Source organism: Tachypleus tridentatus, chromosome 8 (genome assembly GCF_004210375.1).
Source record: "Tachypleus tridentatus isolate NWPU-2018 chromosome 8, ASM421037v1, whole genome shotgun sequence".
Lineage (NCBI taxonomy): Eukaryota > Metazoa > Arthropoda > Merostomata > Xiphosura > Limulidae > Tachypleus > Tachypleus tridentatus.
The window spans coordinates 65,809,139-65,829,789 of NC_134832.1; the positions used below are offsets into that span (position 1 = coordinate 65,809,139).

General features: G+C 29.5%; 2 protein-coding genes across 5 annotated transcripts in view; both read right to left on the bottom strand.

The window, feature by feature from the left end:
- The window catches only part of LOC143222553 (uncharacterized), a 49,432-nt gene extending 32,739 nt beyond the window's left edge, over positions 1-16,693 (bottom strand). For 3 of the 4 annotated variants that reach the window (XM_076449189.1, XM_076449190.1, XM_076449191.1), the window contains exons 1-6: positions 16,438-16,577; positions 16,130-16,171; positions 12,422-12,553; positions 9,050-9,364; positions 8,471-8,524; positions 2,777-2,821 (exon numbers count right to left, since the gene is read on the bottom strand). In XM_076449189.1, the coding sequence (XP_076305304.1) occupies positions 2,777-2,821; positions 8,471-8,524; positions 9,050-9,364; positions 12,422-12,553; positions 16,130-16,163 (580 nt within the window). In that variant the 5' untranslated portion in view covers positions 16,164-16,171; positions 16,438-16,577. Of the gene's footprint in view, positions 1-2,776; positions 2,822-8,470; positions 8,525-9,049; positions 9,365-12,421; positions 12,554-16,129; positions 16,172-16,437 lie in introns of all 4 variants that reach the window. The other variant, XM_076449188.1, reaches the window with a different exon arrangement.
- Positions 16,678-20,651, bottom strand: part of LOC143222554 (uncharacterized) — a 48,609-nt gene continuing 44,635 nt past the window's right edge. The window contains exons 12-14 of the mRNA XM_076449192.1: positions 19,423-19,495; positions 17,212-17,319; positions 16,678-16,693 (exon numbers count right to left, since the gene is read on the bottom strand). Of these exons, the coding sequence (XP_076305307.1) occupies positions 19,479-19,495 (17 nt within the window). The 3' untranslated portion in view covers positions 16,678-16,693; positions 17,212-17,319; positions 19,423-19,478. The remainder of the gene's footprint in view (positions 16,694-17,211; positions 17,320-19,422; positions 19,496-20,651) is intronic.

A 20,651-nucleotide genomic window follows, 5' to 3' on the forward strand; every position in this document is an offset into this window, starting at 1 on the left:
CAGTTGGAACTTCTGTAAAGAGGGATATAACATCGAAACTGGCCATTAAGTTGATTGAGATTAGACTTGAAATTAAAAGAGTCTTTGATGAATGAGCTGGCTGATGTTACATATTTGGAGAATGCCCATGCTATGTATTTACCAAGATTGTAATTAGACGATTCATATGTTTGGTATTCCCAAACCTTATAAACTAGATTGTCCATTACGACCAATAATGTCCACATATGAATCGTTTAAGTCTAATCTTAATCAACTTAATCATAAAGCCTTAATGGCCAGTTTCGATATTTGTTTAAAACTTTCTCTGAAAATATAAACTGAATTTTATTTTCAACTAAGAAAAGGGATTGAACAGCTCAAGAGTAGGATTTCTACCTTTTCCACTCTCACCTGAAGAATAAAAAGTCATATTTATGTAAAAATGGCTCGTTTGGGTTGAGAAAATTTTTAAGTAGAGGAGCGAACAACATTTAGATCTTCTTTGGTCATTGTCAGGTTCACAAAAAAAGGAAGTAGTAACTTTGTGAACCTGATGATGACCGAAGAAGGTTGAAACGTTGTTCACTCCTCTACGTAATAAATTTTCTGAACCCAAACGAGCCGTTTTTACATATATATTTCTCTACAAGTGGGTTTTCTCGACATCACTGATGGCTAGAATATACTCTTTGAATAGATGAAAACCATTTTCATTTTAGTTGATGAAACAAATGAAGAAATGTTGACATGTACCTTAATGAAAACTTACATTCATTTCTTTAGCTGCTTACTGGTGATCCTTGCATTTTTGTGTGTTGTGGTTTCACCAATAGGTTTTAATCACTGATATATATTTTTTTTAATTGTTGGTGAAAACTGGCCATGTTTGAATTTTTTTAAAAATAAATGTAACTGTTAGGAGAAAATGTTGGAAGATTATGTTATTTCATGCAAAGAGGACTGATGCATTGAACACTTCATCTTCTAATAAGAAGGGGCAATCATCATACCTTATTATTTTAGCTAGAAGAAATTTGCTCTATGAGACTCTTTTATTGCCAACAGAATCATTAGGTGTTTATTCACAGAAATGGTAAGTAAGAACTTTAACAATGTACAAAAAGTGTTTTGACCATTGGACTTCTCTCAAAGAAAACTTTTATCATGACAGCCATTTAGTTTTATAGCATCTGAAAATTGTCATTAAAAATGACCCTATAAAAAAAACTGATGAATTCTCCTGGATGCTTATTCGTGATGAAATGCATAATAAACATTTTCTGTGAAAGTTTTTAAAACACCTTATATATATTATTTCTAAACTTCTCTGAACAAAGCTTATAATTTTCAATTTGCTTCACTTAATTCTAATAGGAAAGCAATTCTTAAGTATAACCAGTTTAAACAAGGGCTTTTCTAAATTTAAATAATGTGCCTCTACATTAGATATTGAAGCATTTTTGATTTTCTAATTTTATTGGATAAATAGTGTTAACCCTTTTGGCTTGGTTGACGACCGCAGTCAACTTGAAAACTCAGCGTGGCAGGCGACCTTCCTTTATTCCTGTTATTCTTATGTATTGAATTTAACATATATAGTATTGAGTACAATCACTGAATATTTCAGGGACTTTTGTTGAGTTATTGCCGAGATATCATACTTTTAGTACTGACACCGTAATTAGTTAAAGTATCAAACATATATATTCAGCACCATACCAAGCATTAAAAGTTGTTATTCAGTGCCAAAAAGATTGATAACACTATATATTTCAGGATTATTTAAACTAATTAAATAAGTTATAAATCTGTAAGTTAGAGCAAAAATATCTTGGTTTATGTAATTTTCAATAAACCTATTCTAATAATAATAAAAATATAAATTTGCAATACAAGTATAATAGTCAGTTCCCATTGAAACTCCTATTACCTGTTTAAAACCCTAATTATTGAAAAAAAATATAATTATTACAAATGCAGAAAGTTAATATATCTTTTATGTTTTTGGAGTTAATTATTTCTTTCAGTATTATCAAAGGATAAGGGATATTCTATAATGAGTTTATAACAAAAATTAAATTTGTTAATGAAATCGTGGTATACAGTGTGGTGAAATAAAATGTTTGAATATTCTTTACTTGTTTGCAACTTCTTGAATATTCTAAAATGGGTTTATTATTTATTATTATCCTAAACATAGTTTCTTATTATTAACACTTGTATTTTTAATTTTAACAAATCAAATACTAAGTAATTGATTTAATAAAATGGTCAACTCATTAATAATTGTTCTTATTAAACAAGAAATAGAACTAAAATTTAATCAGAGATTAATTTCATTAAAGCTTATAAAAAAAACTTTATCCTTAACCAAATTCTTAATTACTGTATCTTTAGATTGATTAACAAGTTTAAATGTTGGTGTACGATTGAGTTATTTTATCATAATTAATACATAAAAGGTTTTACAAAAAAAAACAAAATTACAGTTAGCTTTATCAATGAAAAGCATAACATATTTTTATTGTAATTCTTCAATCTTATTTTTTAATTGATGAAACAATATATCAAAATGGTATTTCTTTAATTTTATATGGGATAATTAAAATTTTATGTTTTAAGTACATAAAACTTCTGTTCCAAAAACCATCTAGATGGACAAGATTTAATAAAGTTAAGTTTCAAAATATATTCATCAATATCGTTTTTAATAGATTTTAGAATATTTTGCTTATTACATTTTGTGGTTATTCCATATTTAGAATATATATAGATAAATACATTTTGAACTTACGGGTGAGTTGCAAACTGTTGTTCATTCCTCTTTCAAGGTATACAACTAAAATAAAAACAGAGTTGAGTTACTAATATTTATTATTCATACACATAAAATTATCGAATGCAATAAAATTTCAAAGTATAGTATAAAATAGGTTATTCCAGTAGTTAAGTAGATAATAATTTGTAAAAATGAAAGAAAATTTATATATATGGCTACTAGTACAACACAAATAGATCTAGAACATTACTGCCACCACCAACAGCTATGAAAGGTGCAGATTTAGAGATAGTAGCAGTTTTGTGTGTTCTGAAAAGACAACATAGTTCCACAAATTTAACAAACACAATCACATTGCTTTATGGTAAATCAGAGAAAGTCACTGTTTTTATGCTACAGATGAAGCATCTTGTATCTCATAACAGACAGATTTACACAAAACAAATAAAACTAAGCTAAAAACATCTGGAAATGATAACAGAATCATTAGAGTATATGACAAATCATTTTAATTGATTAAGATATAAGTTTTAAACACACATTGTTTGTGAGATCAAAGGCCAACACATATTGTGTGAAGCACATTCAGCATGCAAAACAAGCTAATACTTTGGGGTTTGGGAGTATACCCTTCCAAACAATTTATAAAAAATATGTTATAGATTTAAATCTGGAAACAATTTTGCATGAAATATAACTCAAACAATTGCATGACTGTTCACATAAAGTCCATAAACATCCAAAAGAAGATAAAAAATAATCATTTTATTATAAATCTGCATGGAGAGCAAGACTTAAATTAGCATGAATAACTTACATACAGTATTAAAACTATAGCACTCAGTCTTTTTTCAGTTTATGTACACATCAGGTGATATTCAAATGGCAGAAAGCAGATGTCAAACGTTCTCATGAACATGAAATTGGTGGCAGTATTTTCTATATCATAAATATAGGGATTTGGCTGAATTTCTACTATTTATGTACATGGTGCCTAACGTGACACTCAAACAATTAAGTATTCTGACTCAACAGAAAGGTGGACAAAAGTTACAAGAATTAAACAACAGATTCAAATGAGTTTAAGTACAGTCTGTCTTTGGAAAACTTTAGCACTAACTTAATGAGGTCAATCATTAATTGAAAAAAAATAACACTTTACAAAAGTATACAAACTTTTTCATAGACATTTTCAAATAGATTCAGTGGTTAAAATAAACATTAAACAAAACTAAGTTGAAACACATGAAAGTGGACAAGAATTTATTCAATATATTTAATGTGACTTTTAAGAACACAATCCTAAAGACTGCTTCAGAAGAGAACAAAAAAAATTAAAAAAGTATAATATTTTAACTTTGGACTACTGGAATTTACTGCTCAAGAATGCAAATGTTTATAAAAAAAAGGGAGGTTTAACAGAACACATAAGACTGAACATATTTTGGAAAAAGAAGTTTGCAGAGCCAATGACAGAACAAGTTGCAGTAAAAGTAGCAAATAAACATAATTCCAGAACTAGTAATATACTTCTGACAGTAACCAGTTATAAATCTAGTATGCATAGTATCAATTAAAATTTGCTATCAGATATCTTAAAGATAAAACATATAGAATTGTATCCTGCATGTTCATTGTTGAAATTTATTGCCAACAAGACACAGACATCTGCTGTAAAGAATCCAGCCCATACACACAAAAAAACCTGACAGTGGTAAATCAGCCAGGATTTACAGTCATAAGTGATGGTAGAAAAAGATGTAAGCAACAGTAGCAAATAGGCCTATATATGAACAACTGTAGTGACAGGCAAAAAATATTGTAGAAGCCACAACCAAACTATATAACCATGTTGACTGACTTAAGTCCAAGTCACTTGGGTTTAAAGATGGCAATCTACAAGAGTTTATCAAATAACACTGTTTACAAGACTTAGAGAGAGAGAGGAGTGTAGGTAGAGCAGAAAGGAAGAGAGACTGAAAGAATAATGTAAGCATGCAATACAAGTTGAGTAAGAAGAGACTGGAAATAGAGAGAATAAGAGCACAAACTGAGATTGCCAGGCTCACACAACAGAAAGACAAAGGATGCAAGAATAACAGTAGAGTCATGGTCAGCTGACCCAAGCTGTCTAAACTTAAGTAGGAGAAAGACAACAAGAATGCTTTCCTGGAGAAATATGAAAGATTTGCCCAAAGTCAGAACTGGGACAAAGGCAATTGGATGGTCTGTCCCAGCTTCCTTCTCATTAGAAAAGGCTACAGGTATATGTTGGCATACTGTCAGAAGATATCATTACCTCTGGCAATTTAAAATGAAACGAGGAAAATTTTTGCCAGAGGTTCACAGAAGTCAGACCTTACAATGGAGAAACTTTATTTCAGATAGTTATGAAGGACTGGCAGATCTGTCAATATGAGAATAGTTCATGATTACATGCTCCATTGTCACTTTTTTTTAAAAAAAGAGAGAACCAAAATGCTTGGATAAGATGATCAGGCTGGAAGAACAGTATCTGGAAGTCCACAGGAGAGTATAAGTGGCAAGTCAAAGAATAAGTATTCAAAGTAGAAACCAAGGATGACTGACCAGAAGCAGGATGTCACAAAAGATAGCATCAAACAAACAGACTAAAAAAAAGAGGCAAGGTATTATACTTGTTATAAAATGGATAACGTTGTAGGTGAATAAAAGATTATTCCTTATGTGCAACAACAGAAATCACAGCATAAAGCAACTGGAGCTACCTATAAAGATAATGCTGGTAAGAAGGAAAGAGTGATAATCACCAAAGATGTTGTTGCCAGATGAAACAGAATAGAAATAACTCATCAAATTCATTGCAAGAAAAAAGGGATATTACCATGATTAAACAGTGCATAACTGACAGTCAACTCAAGTTAGCAAACTGGTCCAACAGCGCCAGTGGTGATCAGAGCATGTCACAAACACTGAGAAGTGCCATCAAGAAGGCCAGTAGATGAAGGATATGTCAGGGACAAGAAAAAAAATAATCCTATGAGACACTGGGTGCAGCAGCAAGAATCAGTCTATTATCTGATGATGGAAAAAGTATATGCTGGTTAATGGGATAGTGAAAACATTTCCCATAGCCACATAAAAAGGTGGATTCTCCCTACTAACTTGAAGTTATTTGTATAAAAGCAGAAGTTTGGAGGAGCCAGACAGAAAAGAGATAGATGAGGCATCTGCAGTTGCTGCAATAACTTAAGAAAAGAAAAGCAAACAAGACATGAGATCTTGCAAGTCTTGAAAGCTGACATCCAAAGTGTAGGTCTATGGAAACAGAAGGAAGCACAGATAAAAGACTCTACATTGTAGAACTTTGGGACAGTGTCTGGGTGAAAGTTGGGCAATGAAAAATGAGAAAGTGAACTTAGAGAATGGAAGACTAGTGCTATATTGAATTTATCAAAGCAGTTCTATGATGGAAGTCAAACAGATCATAGTACCAACAGAATACCAGAAGCTCTCTTGGAAGTGTTTTCCAGAGTAGGTTTTCCAAAACAAGTCTCGAATAACAGAGGGACTCAGATTATTTCATTATTTATCCAAAAGGTGCACAGACTTATCAGCATTAAGCACCCTGTACAACCCCAGATGTGATGGATTTTGTAAGAGAGTCAATGGACTCTTTAAGAGTACGTTGAAGACAATTTGCCAAGAAAGACCATATTACTAGGACAGGTACCTGTAGGTAGTATTATTTGCTTATTGAGAAATCCAACAAGAGTACAGGATGTTTATCTTTTGAGTTACTGTATGGATGGACAGTATGAGGTTTGAAGCAGATATTGAAAGAATCATAAACAGGAGAAGAAAAGTTAGAAGTGAAGAACATGCAAATATCAGTATGTGTTAGACCTCAAAAACTAACTGGAGGAGACCTGGCTGTCACTAGCTTAAGAAAGCTTGTATGCAGCTGAAGGCAGGAAGAAGCACTTCTATGACAACAAAGTAAGGATAACAGATTCAAGGATGGACAGAAAGTCTTAATCCTGCAACCCACAGAAAACAACTTACTCACTCTGCAGGGAAATGGACCTTTTGGAGTACAGGATGTGGTCAACAGAATGGACTATAAATGAAAGTTGAGAGACTAAGATCTACCACTCCAATCTGTCAAAGGTGTACATTGAGGGAAAATTATATGTAATGAGTGCAGCTACTGAAGTTCAGATAAAAATGGCAGGTGTGGCTATTATAGATGTAAGATCAGAAGATAGTGCCTTTGTCATACAATATGAAGACCTATTAGACCCTAAGAGGTAAGAAATACAAAAACATCAACATCAACAAAAAACAACAAAATAAACAGACTGAGAAGCAGAAGAAAGAGCTACAAAATATACTGTCCCAATATACAAATAGACCAGGGAAAACAGACTTTATGCAACATGAGATCATGATGTGACCAGGGATGCAGTCAAGGTGAAGCCTTAACAGATACTTGTGATGAAAGACCAGACCAAAGAAGAAGTAGAGGCAATGTAGAAGCTTAAACCACTGAGCCTTTTAATTCAGCCTATTGTACACCAGGTCCTTCCTGGGGTTAGTAGGATAATATAGGAGGTTCATTTTAAGCTATGCTGAAGTCCCTGCACCAACTCAACAAGATGAAGTGTAACTAAACACAGCAGATGACATTATTTAAAGCTGTGGATACAACTGTGAAAACTAACAGTATAATGAGCATTTTAATATACATTTAACCTGTCTTAATACATCATATTAAAATTAATGTATGTGTGCTGTTTGTTTATTGTTGAAATTTACTGTCAACAAGTCACAGACATCTGATGTAAAAAATTTGGTACATATAACACTTTATGTAACACTTGCTGGTAATGAAATGTTGGAATGCAAATATTTGGTTAGCTGTCAGAAGTCAAATGTAATAGCAATAAAAATTGAGAATTTCTAATGAAATTTCTAACAGAAGTCTAGCAAGGTATCCAATGTTTGATAGGTAGAGGTTAGTTTAAAAATACTAATGAGCACACAGATAACTAAGTGCCATTCACCAAGGTTGCCCTTTATGGTAATGAATATAACTAGCATACAAGTCAGTTAAATATTGAGAAAATTCCTAGAACCCCTAAGAAAAGTACTACAACTCTCATAAAGAAAAACTTAGAACTAGCTAATTAGTTCAGTCAAATCACAACTATACACTCTATGACAACAAGAAAAATACAAAGCCCAGATTAAAAAATAATAAGTCAATAAGCCCTTGAGACTGATAACTAGAAAGTCATCAGCCTGAATCAGTCCTGACTCAGTTATAAGAAATGGAGTTAATGACAGTTTTTAAGTAAGTTTATTAATATTGTTTTGAAAAATTAAATATTCCATATAAATCACTAGAGCCACTACTTTAAATTTAAGTACCATGATAAATTACTAATGAATTCTTGCAAATAAAAGAAACAGTAAATGTTTTATTTTACATTATCATGACAAATATTTATTTTAGTTATTTTCACATAAAGTTCTTCGTGTTTTTGTCTGTACACTCTTGAATCTTACTGCATATTCCTCGTAGATACATAAATACTACTTGTAATTTAGCAATTGCCTCATAATATCTACCCATTGTAGAATATCAAAATATCTTATTTGTAGATATATTATAAAATAATATATTTTAAATTATAAAATAAATGATAAGCACTTAAAACAACTCACTTGGTTCTTTCAAAACTATGTCTGAAATACTGGTAGAAAAGGACACAACAGCAGCTACATAATGAAAATGATAAATCAATCAGTAAAATATTAACTTCCTATATATTATTACTGCAAATAAACTATATTCTTTAGAAAAATGAGGCTTTCATTATTCTCAGCTTTACTGCTAAAAACATGTAAATCATTTTTAATATATGTTGATGAAATATGTACTACACATATAACCCTGTGAACTTCTCAACAAGTTCATCACTTTTATATTCTTTAATGTTAAAAATATAAGGTACAAAGATACATGCCAAAAATTCAATGAAATGAAATTTTTTAAACTGACAATTGGACTGGCAATATTTGAAAAGCATATAAAACATCTTCATTCTTAAAGTTCTAGTTAAGATTATGAGTCTTAGAAACTTAAATGAAACAAAAATGCAAATCAAATCAATATGTGATGAAGCAAAACAGAACTGTGTAATAATTTCTCAGATAAAATAACATAATTCAGATCTATTATTTCATTTGTAAATGAATTTCAGCTGTATATAAGTTATAGTTACAAGTACATTTTACACTAACCATATTTTGCTAGACAATATGTGCTTAGGAGGTCAATGGATGGAACTGATGGACATTTTGGGCACGAGGACTGGTTTGTGAATGTACACTCTTCTCTGTTATTAGATGGTATTTTTGATGTAGGCTTTGGTAAAACTGAATGAGTTTGAATGTCAGAAGAATATTTACAGTTTTTGATCATCTCCTTTATGTTTTCAAGTTTCTTGTCACTAAAAGACAAAACATGAACTTCTCTTCCAAGTTTCAGCTGGTTGTAGTTGAATTTAGTTGCAATCCAAGCCTTTTCTTTTGATAATATAAGAAGATTCATTGGCACTGGAATGAAGTTATTGTACATGATAATTTTTGCTTACAATTGGAATTTAATTAATATGTGTATATAAACATGTACATATATATAACTTTTGTTCCAATACACACCAAGAAAATTCCAAAGTGTAGCCTAAAACAGTAAACGAGATAGTATTATCACATTACATATTCAATTATTATGTACAAACAGTGTTTTAATTTGTAAGACATCCAAAATGCACGGAAAGTTAAAAGGCAATGTACACAGTTTCTTTTACTCTTATTTATTATTCACCATTATCATGATTAATGACACTGAGTGTCTTAATTATTCAAGTAGTTTTCTCATAGAACTGAAGTTTGTTATTTAAAATATCATAAAAATAGATTTTGCATGGAACAGTAAGATTATTCTTAAATGCTTTAAGTTTAGATATCTTCCAATAGGATTCATAATATTAAATAGTACGATGATTTGCTAATAACTTTCTGTCAGCTTAAATTAAACATAAATGCTTCCCAAATCACATTACAAGTACAGTTATGTTATGACATAGCTTGTAACCATTTAAAATGTGAAATATGTTTTCTTGGTTTTATACATGTAGACATTGGATTGAAAATGATCAAACTATATGCTAGCTTTTTTGTTAAAAAAGAAAAAATTAAATATTTTCAAAGAGAAAAAACATTTCTTTTTGAATGAATCATAAACTTATTTCCTATTTGTCTAAACACCAGTGAACTCAACAAAATGTGTTGTTTTTATCAAGGGAAGTCGATAATGTTAAACACATAATTAAACCTTTTGAGATACTTATACAATAACCAAATATTTTTGTGATAATGCCAAAACACAATCACTTTCATAAAATTTGTATTATACTTTTATATTGTCTTTGACTAATTTTCACAGGTTTAACCCTAATCCATATGTTTTTAACATTACTAGAGAAAAATCCTTAAAATTTGATATATAATAAATGTTAATATAATTTGACTACTATACAAATATTGTAACTTTGTACTACCCTAATTATTGCAAAGAGATTGTATTTAAAAAATGATTTCTAATCCAATGTCAAGTAGAAAAAGTACATTAATATTTCAAATTGAAACAACTTAGTATGTTACATTGCACTGTACTGTCATTATGATATACCTAGTTGTAATAATATCAAGAAAAAAATTCAAATAGATTATGGAAAATAAAATTGTTTTCTACATGATGAATATAGTTAGTGTTGTTAAAGTGTGTTTCAACTAAACATTGCATAAGATAAAAGAAAACATATATCTTCCAAAATAAACTTTACAAACATAATAATGAATAAATTACATCATCCTTTCAATTTCTTTTTCATATGCATGACTATTCTTTTCGCAGTTGAATCTATACTTATCGCTTACATTTATTTATAGTTTCACTATTAGATATTAGATGATATAACATCAATGCCATCCTGTACAAAAAAACAGTTTTCAAGTGTACACCACCTAAGTTCTTTACAAATGGTTAATAACAAACATAAGACAGGGACAGGTATGTTTTTTTTTTAAAATACAGATTTTCAACATAAGGCTGCAAGCAGACAGAACAAAAAGTTAAATGCTATTTTAAAATATTCATAATCAAATAATTAACTCTATAAGATCTCCATGTGACACTTAGACCCACATGTTACATGGTTTATTTTATTACAAAGAAATAGTCTGAAACTTCAGAACAACTTTCTACAAATTTTTATAATTTGCCAATAAAATATGCTATTTTTATATACAATATTTATATTTGTGAAAAAATCATTGTGTTACATGTTTTTAAGGAACAATTGAATATTCTGATTTTTTTATCTTGTTAAATTCATCTGAAACTTAACTAATAAGTTTTATGTTATGAAACTAATTTTATCATTGTTTTAATTCAAAGTATATCACATACAGTTTCACTATGTTTACAGTCACTAGCATACAACATTTTTCTCAATATTAAAATTATAAATAGTGAATCATATAATTTAATGTAATATATGTAATAAGTTTTATTTAATTTACTTTTTGGTAATTTTTTTTGGCAATTCAAGAAGTTACTTAGGTCAATAAGACCTAAACTACAAGCACCTTGTAAACAAGACCAAACTTGATATGGTAAAGTGCAAAGTAACTTAACTAAGCTTATCTTATGTTGTTTAATAAAATAATATTTCTTTTTCTATTACACTGTACTGTAGGCCAGAAGTAAGATTAAAGAGTTGCAATGCTAAAATTTGAGGTTTGACTCTCTTGGTGGACAATTTTAGTTGATATCATGTCTGGCCTTATTGAAAATGTCTGGTACTGGACTAAACCAGAACAATGTGAAATAATTTTGAACAGAGGTCACAAGAAGGAATCTTCATTGAATATTTGCTCAAGAACATTACAAAGTTAAGTTCAGCCTAAAAAAAATACAAAATAAGATACAATTAACAAAATTACTTGAGAAAGTGTTTAACTTTAGGATCATTATATAACTGTTTCAAAAGCAATTCAGAAAAACTGTAATAAACAGTTTAAAATTTTGAAGAAGCATCAACATCTAAAAGAGATTTTTGTTTCTATAATGAATGAGACTGTAAATATAAAAAATAGAAAGCTCACAGATGAATTAAAGTATGAAACTTGAGAGAAAATGATGAAAAAACACACACCAAAAAGCACAAATTCATTATAAAATCTTGGAATGAAATAATGCACAGTGAGTTTCTGCAAAGAAGCTAAGCACAGAAATATGCAACCAGTAATTAATTTAACAAAGTTCCAAATTTTGTTACAAAATATTTGTAAGAAATAATGCACAGTCAATTTCTATAAAGAATCTGAACTAAGCAAAGAAATATATATTTAATAATTTAACAAGCAGTTCTTTTGGAAATAATTATGGAATTTACAAATGTGGAAAATGGAGAAATTCACACAGTAAACTTAGTTTATCTGTAGATGAAAAACATTGACACAATCGAATTTCAACAATCATAATGAAAACTAAAAAACATATAACATTAGTTTTTACAAACAAAAAAAGTACTTATTCATACCAACCTTCATTAAATAAATCACAAGAACAATGTTGACGAAGAGCAGCTTCAACGTGCTTTTGAAACCTAGAAGAGTTCCCTCTGTAAACTTCCTGAACATCAAATGTTGAGCACATACTTGTGAAGAAGCCTTCCTCTAAGTTAAAACATATCTTTAGTCATAAGTAGTTATTTATATTGTCATTAACAATGTATTTATTATTTTACCTTTTATTAAAAAAAATGCTTATTTCCTACATTAACACTTTTTATTTTATTTAACTAACATTCTAACTATATATATTTCAATTATATCTTACAAAATGAAAATTTATAATATTTCATTTATGTAATTTTAAGATTAATTACGTGCGGTGTTCAGAGTTTCTTAAGTAACGAAAACATCAACCTAATATGATCTTTTGATTACTTCTAATGTTCCTTCTGACATTCATAAAAAAGTCAGAAGATTGATAAAAGTTTAATTTATATATATTTCCCTACTTATCAGCTTCAAAAAATCTGTAAAATAAATGAAATGACTGAAAGTCATGAATTTCATTCTCCCATAAATCATTTTTCAGAAATATTAATCATTAATTTAAACTTTGGGAAATATTTAGTTTAGGTAACTTCTCTTTATGTCAGCTGTTTCATCATATGTTAAAAATTCAGAGCGTCACAAAACCAAACATTTTGATGCACTTATTGTTATTGTCAGTTTTGACATGAAAATCTTGTTCCCACAAGTACTGGTTTCTGAAGAAGTTAATTGTATTCTTGATTGTTTCATAAATGACCCTTCCATAAGATCCTTAGTTTCTTGTGAAATTGGTAAAAAAAATTCTCATCTCATCATGTCTTTCAACAACTTTCACTCTGAAGGTCCTATTCTCAAAAATATATTCATGAGCAGAATTGAAGAACAAGTTGGGCCATGCTTTCTTAAGAATCGAATTTAATGTTGCCAGTGTTTTATGGCAAATTTCTCTAAACAAACATATAATAATTTCTAAATGATAGATATAACTTTCCAAACATAAATAATATGTTGAGTTTGTGTTAAGTTTTTACAGTAAACCATCGAAATAAACAATGATGAGATGTTAAAAGTAGTATGTTGCCAACAGAAAAATTTAATTTCAAAGGAATAATACAAAAGATTTACTTTAAGTATTAGTCAAACCTTTATTGTGATTAATTAGTAAACATTTACGTTTTGAAAATTTGTATTAGCTGATTGTCCCACATGTTTTTTAACATATAAAAATATCCAAAATAATATGTCACCATAATCATGTGTTTTCCTTTATGGTTGTTTATTTTCTAGACAGTAATTACAAATTTTTGAGTAAATAAATAAATTAGAATCTAAAACCAATCTGGGATATAATTTGATTTGATCATACCCTAAACACAAGATATCAAGAGATGTTTTAGGTATGTCCATTTGAAGCTTCTTATAAAGCAAGGAATCTTTTTATGTACATGTCTGGTGCAGATTCTCAAATTATGCCATTTTGTTATACCATTATACACAAAAGCAAAGACATTTTTTGTTGTTATCAATAAATGAAAGGTTAAGAGTAAATAACACTCTTCACTAATAAAATCACTGAACATGAAATTGCATGAACTCCTTTAAATGCCCTCCCTCACTTCAGTTTGCTTCTGAAAGGAGTATATACAGTGCATAATGCTTTCCCTCTCATATTTAGCTTCTGCAATGTGTAGATGATTATGGTATGGTAAATTTAAAATGTATTAGCCATAAACCAATTCATTTTCTGCAAGAAGAGTCCTTGAAAGTGGGATTACATAAAAGGTGTGTATCTCTTTAACTGCATGACAAACATTTAACTGAGGTGAGTACTGGTAGTTTTAGGTTTAAATGACTGGTAAATTACAAAGCTAAATTTGCAAGCAATAATTAGGGGTCTATTTAGGGAATATGATAAAATACATGTAAAGGGATTCACAGAATGGATAAAGGAGATCATTTCAATTCAACTCCTTATATTTGCTTTGAACTTCTCAGCATAATGCCACATTGTAATGAAATCTTACATTTATGATTTGTAGAAGTAGTTTAATACACAACAGCTATTTTTATTTCCTTGCTTTAGCTGGATTTACTATATAAATGTAAAGAAAATCAAACTAATTTCTAAGCTTGTGTTTGCTAATATACAGAGATGGAATGCATTTTGATGATAGGCTTCATATTTGTATTTTTAGAATAGATGGTCAGTAGTTGAAACATTTTCACAGAAAAATGTAGAAAAATGTACAATTTATTTGAATTTTGCCTTTTCATTCTAGGTACAATATAATTTGGTAAAACAGAACACATGTAAAAAACAGTAGTCATCTTCATCAACTTAGAAAAATATGAAAGCTAGATTTTTGGTACAAGGTTTTTCAGTAGCTACATTTTCAAGAATTGTATAAGTCATACTGATAGGAGAAGAATTTTAAACATTTTTTGCTCGTAAGACAGACACTTAATAAAGTCTGGCCCAGATATTTTATGTTACTTCATCTATCAACATTCTGGGTAAGATATGATGATGATATATTTTCTGGCTTCAATGACTCCTCATCAATTGAAGAATTCTTTTCACACATGAATTAAAAAAAAGTAAAAAGGTAAACATAAAAAATGTCATACATTTCCATTTCTGAATGCTCATATTAAATGACATGATAATAAGTTCCACACACATCTAATTATTGTAAGGGTACTCACACAGTTTTAAACATACCTTTGAATTCCTCCCATGACCTTTCTCAAAAATTAAGTATTGTAAATACTTTGTGCCATTCTATCAAGGCTATTTTTCTAATAATTAACATTTTCAATCAGATCTCAATGAATTTAAAATAGAGTTAATAACCAAAAAATGGTTTTCTTCTAGAATCCATTTATAAAAGTTTTTTATAAACTAAAAAAAGAAAAATCTAAAGTGAAGTAGTAATAAACATACTATTTATTGCAGAATTCCTTTCATTACAGAAGTATTATATTCAATCAGGATGTTTTGGAAACAGTTGTAAAAATATCTCAAATTAATTTGTTTACAATTAAGTATCTAGTAATGCCTATGATTGTTATGCAGTCTTGTTAAGCTCAACTAATCAAATTCCAGTATATTATTGTCCAATAGTTTTTCACTCTTTATAGTTGTTGTACCCGATGATGTTTGGTTAACCTATTGAAACATCATAACCATAAATATTATACTCTGTATAACTGACAATAAATAAGTTTTAGTTTTTACTTAACAGGGTACATTTTGTAGTAATTTAGTCCTAAATGTGTATTTTGCAAAAATATTTTTGCTGTTCCTAATGGACAACAGTTTACTGGAATACCACACATTTACTAGTTTTTAAAAACTAAAAAAACCTTTTTAAAACTAAAAAGTTTTCATAAAACTTTTTAAGAAGTATTTTGTTTTACCAAATAAAGGTAAAAGAAAATCTTTTATCGTGAAAAAAATATTTTCAAATAAATCATGTGTTATATATATGTGTATATACAATAATATAATTAAAATTAAAAGCATACTTTATAAAAGCTGTGACAAATGCACGATTTAAAAAAAGCAATGAGAAATGTACTTTTAACAGCAGAAAACACACTTTCAGTAATCCTACGTTTACACTTTTTACTAAATTAACCATACAATAATAATGAAACCCTACAATTGAAAACAAAAAAAATTCCTACCTGACTGGAATCCAAACATATTGCTCAATTTCATTTTGACAACTAAAATAAAAGCAAATGAGAGTTTTAGAAATATATTTGATCTTATTGCAAATTACATTATGTTATTAAAGTGAGGAAGATTCTAAATTATAATTTTAGTTCATTTTACACATTAATACAGCAGTTAGCTACTCTAACCATTTTGTCTTAAATCTGCAGCTGTAATACAATTGTTTTAGTCAAATATACACTATTATTTAAAAACAATAGACACAACTGTGAATAGTCTGTAGTTTTGTGAGTCACAACAAAAAAAAGATACAAACCTATATGCAAATCACAAAAGCTTCTTTTTTAAATCAAAACTGAGAAAGTTGTGACATGTGGGGCAAGAGTAAGGTGCTGTAGGACAATCAGTGTGCTTGCCAGGAGAATATAAACATCTTTTTAAGGCATTCTCGATTTTCCTTTTGTTTTTATTATTGAATTTGATGAAGTAAACTTCACTAGACAATAGAATATGACTGTAATGATAACCTTCTTTAATCCATGGAGTGTTGGAGCTTAACAAGAAATATTGTCCTGGAAAAGATTATTTTTTTCAGTAATGAACCAATATAAATAACTTATAACTTAGCACTTTCAAATGAATAAACGGGTGCAAAATCATACTCATTTCTTATCCTATATTTATGAAGTTCAGGTGTTATACAATAACTTCTAGCCATTTAAAATGTCTTTTAGTGGAACAGTGGTAAAGTTTATGAACTTACAATGCTAAAATCTAGGATTTGGTTCTACACAGTGGACACAGCAGAGAGTCCAATGTGGCTTTGTTCTAAAACAAATCATTAAAAGCGTATTCCAAGTCTGCAATAATTTGACAAAATCTAAAATATATGGCATACACAGTTAGTTTTGATATTTTATTTGTACTGTTACAGGTTTTCATGTTGTCATATGCAAGTTTTACTAAAAACATTATTAATGTCACCAATCTTTGTATATTTGTTTAGGTGTTGAAAACAAAGCTATATAGTTATAATATCTTAACACTACAATACCTCAAATTTAGCTAAACCATTAAGAAGGCTACTTACCTCTGAGGTCAAAAGTACAACCACCATTTATACTGTAGCTGATTTCATTTTTTAAGTGAATTTTCTCTCCAACAAGGACATTTTCTATGAATAAGACCTGGTAGAAGCCTGTAATATTACAGTAAGTAAACTTATGATACTGCATTTGAATTTTTTTAATTTTCTTACTAAGTTCTATGTTTTTTACAACTTTATGTAATTTTACATTTCTTCTTCAGGAATTCACTAAGCTAAAGTAAGTTTATTTTATGTTATTAAGGTAAGAAAGGTTCTAAAATAATACAAACATTTTTAGTTATATTCTAAATCTCTAATTATAAGGAACATACTTTTATTGTTTATTGATATTTATGTTCTCATTATTCATATACAAACTAAAATATTCATATACAAACCTAAATCTATACGTTTATATAGATCATGACTAACATGATGTCTTCCATATTTTTTCAGCAAAAAATTGTTTAAAAGCAATTAAAAGGAGATACAGTTAGAATTTTAAACAAAGATACTACTTATTCTTTAAGACCAACAAAATTATTAACAGTGTTTTCTCTTTTATCAACATGCTGTTTGGTACTTGCAAAAAAAAACAAACAATTATTCAATTCATAAATTGTACCATAACATAAATTATCTTCAATTATAGAGCACAATTTCATGCAAATGTTGATTTAGTTGATCTAGTTAAACATTTCAAAATGATAATCTTTATTTTTCACATCTATTTCAGATCACAAAAACTATCTTTCCATTGACTTAAATTCAGAAATTGCAAGTAATACTGTAGTATAGAATGTGGACACACCATGTGTATGTTCCATTCCCTTAGTTAATACAAATTTGTTGAAAAGTTTCCTATATTGTATTGTTCACTACAGTGTCACATCTACTTTGTTACAAGGAAGAATGATGAAATGTTAAACTTACTAGCAAGTCAAACGAGAAAGGAAATTCTTCAGAGTCTGTATAATGCAAGGACTGGAAGGTAATAAGGTGTTACATACATTTATTCTAAGGTGCAGTGGCAATTTTACTGGCCACATTTCAACTGAGATATTAAGCATGTTGTTGGTACTGTAAGGTGGGTTGATTCTCCTCTACAGAAAAAATCCTGAATCTTAACATTTTCTACCACTAAAAATGTATATTATATAAGTACTTACCTCTACTTACTGAAAGTTATCTAGATCTTGATTTGCTCTATAAGCACAGCTAAAATTTTCAACATTGCACCAATCTTTTGCACCCCTTGATTTTTGTGCCATTACAACAAAATGTTATCTTATGACTACCCTCCATCAATCCTACTGTGCCAATACTTGTCAGGGTTTTATATATGTGGGCTTGGATTCTTTACAGTATCTGTCTGTGACTTGTTGTTGATAGATTTGAACAATATACAGACAGCACACAATCAACTTCTTTAAAATAGTAAATTTAAAAAAGTAAAAAGTAGTTACAAAATGTTTTTACATTATGAAATATCACAGTTGTATATAAAGCTTTATATAATTCTTTTTTTCCTGTCCACATGGGTTGATTCAGTTACTTTAGTAATCCAACTGACAAGAGGAACTATTTTTTTCTCTTTTCTGTTTCTCACTACACAATATGCAATAAATTCACTTATGCTATCTCATGGGTTATCACAGTTGTATCTTAAACTTTGCATAACTGTCTCTTTTCTTCAAAGTCCACATAAAGAGGTTCAGTTACTATAAAATATCCTTTGGCAAGACAACTTATTTTCCTTGTATCTGTCAAACTGTGAAACTCACTTTACGATATCACCAATTAAGGATAACATCCACACACCAGCTAACATCATGTTTTCTTTAATCAACTTTTTTAATCTTCATTTATGAACATTTTTGACTTACCATCACTTGGTCACCTACATATATATACATACACACATCTTGTTCATCGAGATCTCAAACTATCTATAAATTACATGATGCTAAAATGGAACAATGCTCACATAATGTGATGAGAAAATTATTGAAAATTCTAGTAATGTGATGTCAACAGTATTACTCAAGGATTGTACAACAAGTGAACTACAAACACAACACATGACTCATACAGTCACATAATGAAAGTTATCATTAACTAAAGCTTTTTAGACAATCAACTTTCAACAACCCTGTCATTAAAACTAAATCATTAAATATTAAGTCACAAAATAAGCTAAATAATAACACTTACACTAAACAGTCTTGTATATCCAACATCCCTCAAATACTGCTGTAAAATCCCCACTTTCAAGAACTGGCAAATACTAAATAGAAACGCTAGCAAATCAGTTTGGTGGAAAGGGGATGAGAAGAAATAAGTACATATGAGATATATATTTTCAGTGTTATAAGATATTGACTTTGAAACCTCTTTTTACACTAAACCAGAATCTCACCTGACAAAGATGGATGGGCTAGTTAAGAAACAAAAGAAATCAAATATGCAAAAAAAAATTACCACAAAAGAAGAGACGTTCACAGTTGTGGGGTACAGCACTACTTCTAGAACAGGTATTTTCTTCACCAAGTAATGAAAATAGTAAAACAAATTGGGTGGAACAAAATAGACAGGCACCATGTCATATAATACAAATTCCACCCATGAACAACAGATAGTATGTACGATGTTCACATATATAAAATATGTGACCATGTGACATTTTTATTATTAAATTTGAAGATGTCTGGAAACAGATATAGAAATACATGGCTAGGACAAAAGTATAATAAATGGATATGAATAAGCCAAGTGCAGTCTGCTCAAGCAAAAGTTGTCCAAGGGAAGTGCCTTGGGATACACTGGATTATGTCAAATGTGGTCCATCCACAAAGAAGACATCCAGTGGAAGTGCCTTATGTATAACTGTGTTTCATATCTTGTAAGTTAATTAGATAACATCAGGTACAGTATGTCAGGCAAAAACATGGGGGGAAGTACCTTGTGATATTACTGAGTGTGTGAAGTGCAGTCCATCTTGGAAGAAAACATCCAGTGGAAACTTCTTGCATAAAAAAAAATGAGAATAACAAGTGCTTGAGCAAAAACATCAGGGAGAAGCACCTTGTATTTTGTAGAGTATAGCAAGTGCAGTCCATCATGGCAGAAAGCATCCAGTGGAAATGCCTTGCATAAAATTTATATTTCATAATTATCAAATGTGGTCTACCAAGGCAAAAAACATTCAGAAGAATGACAATTGATTGAACATACTACAATACTGTATAATACGAAATACAATGATAGTAGCCCTCTTTTCATAGAGTGGATGCATATGATTGTGATGTTTGTTTTATTGTACAAATTCTACCTCAGAGGAAACCTCTACAGTCCACTACTTCAGCAAATGGGAACAGTAAGTGACAAGGATTTCTGTGCTCCACTGGAAGAAAATGGGTGGGGAGAGGAATTGGAGACAGTGC